Raw genomic sequence first — 10,971 nt, 5'->3', positions numbered from 1 at the left:
AGCACCATCGTTATTAGCAATCTTACTCATGAGCAAATAAATAAATAAATCGCCCTTGCAAAAACGATCGCCCATGGGCTTAGCCTTTCGGCGATAGTCGATATATTCGTCTAATTGCCCAACCCTAATAGAGAGCCTTTAGGGTAGTTTCACAGAAACATTTAGGTGCTGTATAAATCTGTCAGGTGGCAGGGAAATCCCTGATCTATTGGAGATTTGAGGAAAGAGGTGTTTTTCACTCGAGAGGATGCAGAGATTTGACCACAGATCTCACTACTTACCCACAAATAATACCAGTCACTCCCAGGGTTGTGGTTAGCACAGAAGATAACTGAAATACAACCCAAGTCTTTCTGGGCACCACCTCTCTTTGCACTCCTCTGTCAGGAACTGTAGATTTAAGGGAGCCCCCACACTGGATCTTTGCACCAAGCACACTACAGTACACAGGACAGACCAGCCTCTATAAAACTTTATGCACTTCACACTTTTATCTTTAATACTACTACTCTTAGAATATATGCTTTTAACTTTTTGAAGGACTTGTAGACATTATATTTTAGAAAGCTGTTGAAGCTGTCTTAAGGGCACTAAAAAATCTTTGGTCTTGTGTCATCTGCAGCTACCTAAAAACTCTATAAAAGCTACAGAAATAAAAGATTAATCTCTCCACATATTTGTGTTTGAGTTTGTGTAAAAATGCTTCATCATATTGGCCTAAGCAGTCATGCATCAGTGAAGAGATAAGAGTAGGTGCTAACTTGGGCTATAGGGAAGATAACAAGAGATAATTGGTTAAAACAAGGTCCCATGTGACTGTCCAAGTTCATTAGTGTTTCAGTGCACACAGAAACCCACACACACGTGCCGGCTTCTCGTGACCCGATGCGACCGCTCAGTGAAAGTTAATCACCAATTATGCGCACAATTGTTAAATTTACAGTTGACTACCTAAGGGAAAGTTCTTCTCTGCTTCCATTTCTCGAGTTTCATTAAACTAGGCTAACGTATAACATGTTGCTTTTGAGTTGCAGCTGAGCTTTGTGAAGTGTCACCGTGGTTTCAGTTTACCTCAGGCTAGCCCACAGCCTGGGCGTGCGGGGGCGGCGGAGCTCGGTGTTGTTGCTCGAGCGCATGCGAACATCACCTTCTATCAGCACTGGCCACGGTCGCCTTAATGTGTCCAAACCAATCTGGGATATGAATGAATAGTATGCATGCCTCTGACATCATGGAGTTTCCACTGCTGTGCTCGGCTCACCTCAGAGATAGCAGCTTTGATATTTCACACCACTGGCTCGCTTGCAGGGGTTCCCCACCCACCACCCCTCCTTACCATAGATGGACTCTGGAGAGATGCTGTTTTTGTGGATGGCAGTAATCTTAAAGCTCAAAGGTCAAATACCCAACTGCCTGTAAACAAGTTGCATATACATTACATATATATATTATAAAAGAGCCATATATTTTTGTTTTAAAACAGGCTCTAAATTTGAGTCTGAATCCATGTTGTTGCAGCATTTGCATTGGGAAAAAATTCTTTTGAGACTTTTTGTAATCAACAAGGTTTAGATTTACCAGTGCACGTTCTGCTGTAACAGCATTATGTGCAGGTTTGCGATAAATGAGGTGCACACCTGTGTAGAAACCTGTGGAAAATAACAGAACTGTTGCCAGGTGTTAATCATGCTTGTAGTCTGGTTCAGAAATGTTATTCCTGGCACTTTTTTCATTTTTGGAAAGCCAACTGTGTACAAGCAGAGGAATTCAGTGTTATTCCAGTGGATTACCTCTGAGGTTTCCTTTCCTGTGGTGTATCTCCACAGCTGTCCAAGTCACGTGTTATGTTGTTTATTGAATATCAAAGGCTTTGTGAAGTCAAACAGGTGACCTGATACCATTGTTGTCTGATAGAAGGAACCACCTCCATGTTTGGGCAACATTTCTCTCAGTGCTGGCAGCTCGTTTACTTCCTGTCTTATTTAAAAAAAAAACACACACACACACAAACTTGTTTGTGTTGGATTACAGTTTATAAATGGATGCAGAAAAGCAAACAGTGGATGCACTTGAAGCAACAAACTGTTTATATATGTTGCAAACAGATGACTGTTGTACGCCACTGTTTGTTTTTGTATTTTGGATGGAATGGCATGAAACATTTTAAGTGCGGGAGGACTCAGATTTTCCATCACACACATGCACACACAGGAGGAGGTGAAATGACACCTCTAACTTTAGTCTCCCAGCCCGCCACTCTGAATAATCCAGTTAGGATGTACTCTCTGGCTATCAGGAGGTTTTAGCTGCCTCGCTTCCAGCCAGAGGAAAAACAGACTTCAGGCTGTAGACTGACCTAAACTGGCCTGATGTCCTAAATGAACCTTTGTCACATAAACACACATAGTACATGCACTCGCTAACCCCACCAACATCCTAATCTACTATTTCTTAACATTTTCAGGCTTGCCACCCACATCAAGAGAGCCATCATACTTTTTTTTTTAATGAATGATTCTGCAGTAAGAAGGATTTGAGATGTTTTGTGAAATAAAGTTCTGCAATGTGTTCTTTTAATATTTGCATTTATTAATATGAGAACCAACAGCCTGAGCTTTAGTTCAAGCCCGTAACTTTAAATGGTTTATTTACAGCCTCCCTACACACGGAATATAATAAAGTGGCAGTAATCCAGTCAGATTTCTCTTCTTTGGCTGTGTGTCTGCAGGCAGATCGAAGAGTCTGTGTGTTTGTGTAAAGGTCGGAGGTTGCAGGGGGTACCGGCTGATGTCACGGACCCAAAAAGAAAGTAGTGTCTTTGATGACAGCCTGGTAACTATAAATGTCGTGACAACCCCTAGGAATGAGCCGTCATGTGACACCCCATCTTTGGAGCCAAGTGCATGGAAAAAGAAAACATGCACACACGGCTTTGCCTTTGGGGAGACCCCTTTGGAAACAATGTCTGGCTTGCTTGAGGATTTGAGAGGGTGAGCAGAAGTGATTTGATCTACTCAGTAAAACACCAAATGCGGGCATGAAGCGAGGCTTTGTTTTTACTGCATAGTTATTGTGAAATTAGCCGTAATGTTTCCCAAATGTTGAAGCCACTTTTGTTTGTGCCTTCTCCGGCTATGTTTTTTATCAGGTTGCTTTTCTTCATGTAGTCTGTTTTCCAAAGTTGTTGCCTGTTGCTCTTGGCAGAGGCAAAGGGAGATTAAACTTATCTAAAATAACCTGTTGAGGCTGCGTAATTCAACTCTGGCACCTCCTCTCTTATTCCAGTCATCCATAAAGAAAGTGTTCAACTATTTGACTCTGACCAGCGGCGTTGACATATTTTCCTCCCTCGTCCTGAAGCCAACTTCTCGGGGAGAGCCATCAGGGACTACATGGTTCCAGCTCTCTGATATCTGGAACACACACTCTCACGTCTTTCCCTGTGAATGCACACTGATCACAGGTCAGGTCTTTGGCAGTAGTTTCCAATCAGGGGTGCAAGTACTTCAGGGCTACTAAGGCAATAGTCAGGCAGCAAGAATAGCTCAACTGGTAGAATGAATTTATTATTAGTACTGAGAAAACTGACTAAAACAGAACAAGCCTTGCAAGAACAAGCTTCTGGACTTTCACCGGGCCATTATATTGACAACACTGATTATTTTCTTTTTTTGCCATTCTGTTGTAGATTTGCTCCTGTTGCATGACCCAGTTTTGACCGAGCTGTCCCAGCTGTCAGACAGACAGCGTCACATTAGACTCTAGAATACTTTGGTATACAGAGGTCTTTATGGGCAACAACTCAATGATTTCAAGGTGCAGTGGCTGCAAATTGTCACCCCTCCACCACTTGGTTTTAGGCGTTTGTGCTGAAATGCTTGTGCTCCACTTTGGTCCAAAGGTCATTGTTCCAGAAATCTTGTGGTTTTGTTCAGACCCAACTTTGTAAACCTGTCTTGTTCTTTTTAGACAGAAGAGGCTTTCTATCCGGGACCCTTCCAAACAAGCCATATTTGTTCAGTCTTTTTCTAATTGTGTTGTTACAAACGTTAACATGCTAACTGAGAGCTCCACGGAGTGAGATGTAGCTTTTGTTTTCTCAGTTTCTCTGAACATTTCACGATCTGACCTTGGGACGAATTTGGTGGGACGTCCTCTCCTGGGAACACTCGCAGCTGTCTTGAATGTTTCCCACTTGCGAATAGTGTTTCTCACTTTATAACCCTTCCCATATTGATGGGCAGCAACAGTTGCTACTCCAAGTTTATTGCTGACGTCTTTCATCCTTGGCATTGTGTTAACACTTACCTGAGTGCAGCCGGTGCTTTCACAGGCTGATGGACAATTAACCAAGTACCCACTTAATTCCTGTGGAAGCAGTACTGATGTAGTTATTTTTTCACCCATTGCTTCGGCGTTAAACAAATAATGCCATGATGTAATATGTCATGTGATTTTGTAGTGTTGAAATTTTATTTGCCTAATTTTAGGGCCTACTTATATCCTGATATTCAAAACCTAAATTGAAAGAGCGTGGACTTTATTACTAAGCAGCAGGACAAGTCTTCTGTTAAAACTTTTAATCACAACTGAATCATATTTTTTAGTCCATCTTACAGCGCTGAGGGGGACATGAGATGAAAAAGTTTGGGTACTGCTGATTTATATGAGTTTAGCACTTTATTTGGTGCAGGAATTTTCTTTCATTCCTGGGATTTAATGTAATTCAGTATAATATTCTTGCTATTTCAATTCTGACTTTATTGCCTTGTGTTTCACATCTTCTGTCTTCATGTTGTTTGTGGCTGTCAGTGTGTGAAAATGAATTCCAGCTACAAATATACAACATCTGCACATGTACTGCACACATACACACCGAAATAAATGGCAAATGTGTTTTTAGTGTGAGGCTGCAGACACTTGCACACACACTCAGACACACATGGGGTTTTTTCAGGCTGGTAATTAGTAGAAGCAGTAAGGTGATAACAAGCGCCAGCCACACGTTTGCAACCGAGGTGTCGATGCCAACATGCTGCTGGATATCACAGCCCCGCACTTTATCACACTTTCCTCCCTCCCCAGACGGATAACTCTTAAATACAGATGCATGCTCATGCGTGCTTTAAAAAGTGCAAGAAAATATGATCATGCTTGACACATCTTCAGCTTTACAGCAAACAGAACATGTGCATCAACATGGTGTATGTCCCCCACAAGTCCTCCTCCTACTCTTTTCTTTCCCTCCTTTCCTATCATCTCCACCCACTGCTCCTCCTCCGACTGCATGATTTGAGTCATATGATTCAAAAAGGTGAGAATCTACATTCAGCAGATTCTTTTCATCTTGTTACCCTTACATTTCTTTTGTCCTCTTTCTTTGGATGCTCGGGTTTCGTGCACGTGGTGCTTGGTGACAAAGTTGAACCCTTGTAGCTGGCGATGATCTCATGAGTCTGACATCACTTCAGCATAAGCTGCACCCTCTGAGCGCACATTTACATGACCGCCCTGAAGTGTGAGGTTTCATACTAAATAAGTTTGATGAAACAGAGACTTTGTGTGTGTCTCTTGTGCTGTGCCTTGGAAGGCTTTATGTAATTACATTATGCTATAGTGATCATGTGATTGTATAACTGCAACTTGAAAAATATATGGGTCATTTGAAACATCGGATTCGGACTTATCCTTTTATGTTCCCTTCTCCCCCGTGCCATCATCTCTCCCCTCCTGACCTTTCATCTCTCATATGTGTCTTGCACTTTTCACCTGGCACTGGCTCACTTTGTTTTATTGCTCTTCCACAGGTTGCGGAAACAGCAGTATGAGTGGTGACATGTACAGCGCCGGCTATCATACTATTGCCAACATAGATTATTCATCTGTGTGCATCAGGACAATGAGCGCCAGGTACAGTCACTGCCCAGGTATGACATGGCATCAGATGGACGTGCGTCAGCTCTCCTTCCCGGATTCCTCCTTTGATGTCATACTAGAGAAGGCCACCCTGGATGCCATCATGGTGAATGAGAAAACGCCTTGGGAGGTTTCATCTCAAACTGCTTGTTCCATTCACCAAGCACTCACAGAGGTATTTTTGAAAAACTTTTCCTTCCAGAGGTTCGATATTTTGTGGGTTGAGGTTCTCTTGTTACGTCGGATTACTCACCAAAAATGTTTCTGCTTTCTGTTTGTGGGAACCTGAGAGTTTTTGTGAAAGCACATTTGTTTTCCCACCTGGTGCCTACTGAGAACTCACTACCACTCACCACTGCAGCACTAGTTTATGGTACAGTCCAACCATCACGTGGTAATTTGCTTTCAGTTACAGCAGGTTTTTTTCAAACTTTAGAAAACATGATAACAGGAACAAAACAAGGATCTGTAAATGAAAACCATCAACATACTCAGATTTTTCAGATAATTTACAGATTTATTTACAGTTGTAAACAATAACCCATCAGCCTTTTACTGCTGATGGGTTATTGATGGGTGCAATTCAAACCAGAGACGCAAATCCCTTTTGAGGTTAAGTCAGGAAGGGCATCCTGGTTTAAAACTGCCAAATCAGACACATGGAGCTACCCACAGTGGTAATCAATTGTGACAAGGAAGCAGCATTCATTCATTCATTCATTCATTCATTCGAAATATCATGGTTTCAGAAAAATCATCAATTTGAAACAATGTATGTTTTCTGTAAGTTAATTAAGGTCAAAATATTATCATTAGTAGTATTAATGTTGACATTTGTAGCTGATGCATGGCAAAGTTAAAAAATCAAATGTAAATACGTCTAAACTGTATATTTGTCCGTTTTTACAGAGCTGTCCTTTGCCTGTTTTGCAGGCCACTAGTGTCGCTACACACCTATGATGGTTTGAGAGCTGTTTTACGGCGAGCAGCAGTACGGTTTATTTGTAAATGACTTTCTGACAGTGAAATTAGTGGCACTTTACATTTCCACTCCACAGCCCATCAGCGTAGTGGCAAGAAGCTGAGTGCCCTTCAGCTGCTCGCCTAAGCACTAACTGCCACTGTGTCAATGTGACAATGACAATGTTTTGGTCATTTGCTGTGCTTGACCTTCGCATATTAAGACAAGAGAGCTCCACTATTAACTGAAGTAGGAAACTTGTGATTTCTGAATGGGGAAGAATTACTCATGATGTACTTACTGAGCATTTGAAGAACGGCTAAGTAAGGTATAATTCATTATTTATATTAAAATGACAGGTGTATAGAGTCTTACGTCTAACACACAGCCTATAATTACAGTAAATGTTACAGTGGAAAAGGTCACAGAGTGTGACTCATTTTAATGGAAGCAGCTTGAGAGCACTAAGTAAAAGTGATGTTAATGCAGATTTGAAACATTTGCATTTTCTTGTGCAAAACCTTAAAATTACACACAAATCAACAATTTATAAATGAAAGTATTATGAAGCTTTTCCGGTGACTATTACCATTAATATTTGCAGTTAATATCAGGGTCATACGTAGGCTGCTGATTTGAATTAAGCAACAATAAACGATAACTATTTTGACCGACATTAGAGTCATGTAGATTTACGTTTTGTAAACTATGATTATTTTACTGGACATAAATCAAATATCTAAGATTAAATGTAAACTCAAGAGTGACTCAGAATGAACTCTATATTACTGTCTGTAGGTGTGAATGTTAAAAAACCAAGTGAGACAACATGGACGCAGGTGACCTCATCACACAGCCACAACCCTTCATGCTCGCTGTTATACCTCCTGAACGATAGCTGCAGCTGCTCAGACAATGCCTCCACATTGCACTGGTACAAAAGGTGAAAGCGTCAAAACCAGAAGCAAAGAAATAGCTTTTTTCCTGACATATCATTAAAATAGCTGTAAAAACCAACACAGTTGAACAATCGTGTCTTCCACTCTGTTCCAACGGCGCGGCACACCGGGTTTACAAAACTCGAGAGGTGCACAGCATCCAGTAATGGCGGCTTGTAAAAGCGGCTGTGATGTCAGTTTCATCTCAGCTTTGTCGTACAGTGCCGTTTGCATCAGTGATGCTCTACTGTAAAACAATTCAACAACTCCAAAAGTAGCCAAACATTCGAGAGCTTTGCCATGTTGTGTTATGTGATTACTTGCAGCCCGAGTTACAATATGTGCTTAAATGAATTCATTTGAACTTGAAGTTTTTCTCCTAATCATCCATCCTAATAGTTACAGCAACAAGTGAGTGAAGTGCTTTAAATGATACACCAAGAAGAAATGTTATTAGATTAGAAGTATTTAAATGTCAGTTTTTTCAAGTTATCCCAATTTTTAATGCTTAAAGCTTAACCGAGGACAACCCTGACTTGTGAAGTAAACAAGGATATAGACAGTGCTGTCTGTGGGCCCAGTTTGTAGGGACGGTGCCTTGGGTGTTTTCCTCTAACAGAAGGAAGTATTAAAGAAGGATCAGTGAGTGTGATTGGTGGACAGATGGGAGGATTTGAATTCGCCTGTTTAAAAGCCATTTCAATAAGAAGCTCAAGTTCCCAAGCACCCTTTCTCCTTTAATTTTTCTCAGCTGCCTCATGCTCGTGGCTATCCCTCTGCTTCATGTTGGTTTACATGTATCTTTATGAACTTCTCTGTGATCACAAGTACACAGCAGTGTTTTTGTCTTCAGCACTAGTGTACGTTTGCCGTCTCACTCTGGCTTTTATGGGCACAGACAGTCACGATTCTTGTTTATGTGTGAGCGTGTGTTTAGCAGGAATGTGGGTGGCGGCTTCAGAGCCTACTTTCAATTCTTACAGAAAGCATTTTCACAAAGCGGAAAAAGGGGACAGACGGAGGGAGACGCGAGCGAGAAAGAAAGGTGAGAAAGAAAAGAGGGAAGGTGAGAAAATGGTGAGCATAGGAGAGAGTGATGAAAATGAAGGAGATCCCTGAAGAAACTTTTGTTGAAATCACAGAAGAAAAGAAGAATTGGTGGTGGGGAGGGTGGGGGGAGTGGATGACAGCAGAGGAGAAAGGAATTGAGAGAGGGAGAAAAAGAGAAGGAGTGGGAGACAGAAACCAAGACTGACAGAAAGCTAATGAGCAGTGCGCCAGTGTGAGACGGATGAGAAGAAGGTAGCAAAGGAGAGGGAGAAGCTGAGGGGAGGGGAGGAAGAACAGTGCAGAACACTTTAATCTAAAGCCTGCTTTGAAAGAGATTCCCAAAGATTAATCGTGTTGAGTTAAAAAATAAAGAAATATACCAGAGAAAATTGGTGAATCATGTCACTTTACACCAGCGGATTGTTATTTCTCATTAGTATGAGAACAGATCGTATAAACACAAGGCTGAGTGTACAAAAGTTGAGGCAAAGTGCATATTTTGTTAATTATTTCAATAGTTTCTGTGTAACATCCAGAAAACTGGTCATGGACAGCCATCAGCCTCGTCGTGTGTGTGCTTGCACTTTGCGTGAGACCTAGCCCTGGCCAAACATTGATAAGCCAGACACAAGACTGTGTGACACGGAGTTATTAAATTCAGTTTTATTTACGTTTTATCTACGAAATCACAACAAAAGTTGCCTCAATGTGCTTTATATTGTAATTTAAAGACCCTACAGTAATACAAATAAAAATGGGACCTCCTTCGGGCAAGAGCTTTGGCGACAGTGGGAAGGAAAAACCCCTTTTTAACAGGAAGAAAACTCAGTGAGAAGGACGCTCAGGGAGGGGTGGCCATCTGCCGTGACCAGTCAGGGGTGAGAGGAGTAAGTTTGGCGCTGTTAGCTCACTGGCCAGCTTAGATAAATTTTTAGCTGCTCATCGTAGTAAATAGCTGGTTAGCCCAAATCTGCTTCTTACTCAGTGTTGACACTGAGAAAGTCCTGTTTAAAGCATGTGCATGACTTCATATTTTTAGTAATTAATGCACTCAATTTCTAAGCAGTGCTATTTAGTTCTGCTTAGAGGTCCATTACACTCGCTGTGTTGGTTGTTTTATGCAAACAGTGGCATCTCAACAGCTCTGTACTGTTTATACCAGGGATGAGTACTCGCTATTCTCCTAAATAAAAGATGTCGCCACTTAGATAAAACTTCCACATCACCAGAAGCAAAACTATCATACATTTCTTTCGAAGTTCTTTCCAGAAAGCCTCGTCTTTTCAGTCTATATGATCTCTGAATCTCTGAACTTCTCTGCAGTTATCATTAAAATGGCAGTAAAAACTGACATGATCGTACGCTCATGTAATTGACTTGGCTGTGGGGGCAGCAACAGCACCCTGTGTGACGTTATAAGCCAAAAACATGAAAGCGTACTGTAGCTTGCACCAGGGGATTTGATGTCAGTTTTGAAGTGCAGTGTGAGTATAGTGGGCCCATTGTTGTTGGCGTTAAAGGAAAACAAAGAAGAGGTTTAGCTGCAAGTGCATGTTGGTGAGCATGAAGATCACATCCTTTGGATTTTCATGGAAAATTTGTCCCAAATAGTTTTTATGTTTTGTTTTTGTGTTTTTAAGTCAGTGCATATCCTGTTAGAAGATTAGTGGAGGTTACATTAAAATGGTTTCAAAAAGCTTTATGCAACAAAAAGAATCCCTGAAGGTCAAAAAATACCTGAAAGGCTTGCAGAGAGATTAAATACATTAATATTCTGTAATTGAATGTCCAGTTACATTTTACATTTTAACATTAAAATATATAACTCTTCTACTGGTACATGTAGAATTTGACTCTTTTACCAAAATCAGAGATCAACTCTTCACGTTAGAAATTGGCCATCCATCCATTAATGTTCCTAACGACTCATCCAGCCAGAGTAACGGGTTATAGGCAGTTTATCTTAGCTGACAGGCTGCCTGTGTGTCATGAGGCTAAGGTGGAGACTCCGTCAACCTTTCATGGTCACATAAGTACCTAATGTCAAGTTAATCTCACACACTTGTCTGTGGACTATGGGAGGAAACCCCAACGAAAAGGTCCAAG

The 10,971-nt window shown here is 41.2% G+C and overlaps 1 protein-coding gene across 1 annotated transcript in view; it reads left to right on the top strand.

Moving 5' to 3' along the window:
* The window catches only part of ece2a (endothelin converting enzyme 2a), a 98,920-nt gene that overhangs the window by 45,676 nt on the left and 42,273 nt on the right, over positions 1-10,971 (top strand). The window contains exon 2 of the mRNA XM_005721224.1: positions 5,808-6,091. Within this exon, the coding sequence (XP_005721281.1) occupies positions 5,808-6,091 (284 nt within the window). The remainder of the gene's footprint in view (positions 1-5,807; positions 6,092-10,971) is intronic.

Source organism: Pundamilia nyererei, unplaced genomic scaffold (genome assembly GCF_000239375.1).
Source record: "Pundamilia nyererei isolate P.nyererei 1_Seehausen unplaced genomic scaffold, PunNye1.0 scaffold00004, whole genome shotgun sequence".
Taxonomy (NCBI): Eukaryota; Metazoa; Chordata; class Actinopteri; order Cichliformes; family Cichlidae; genus Pundamilia; species Pundamilia nyererei.
This window is presented reverse-complemented; position numbering and strand designations above follow the sequence as displayed.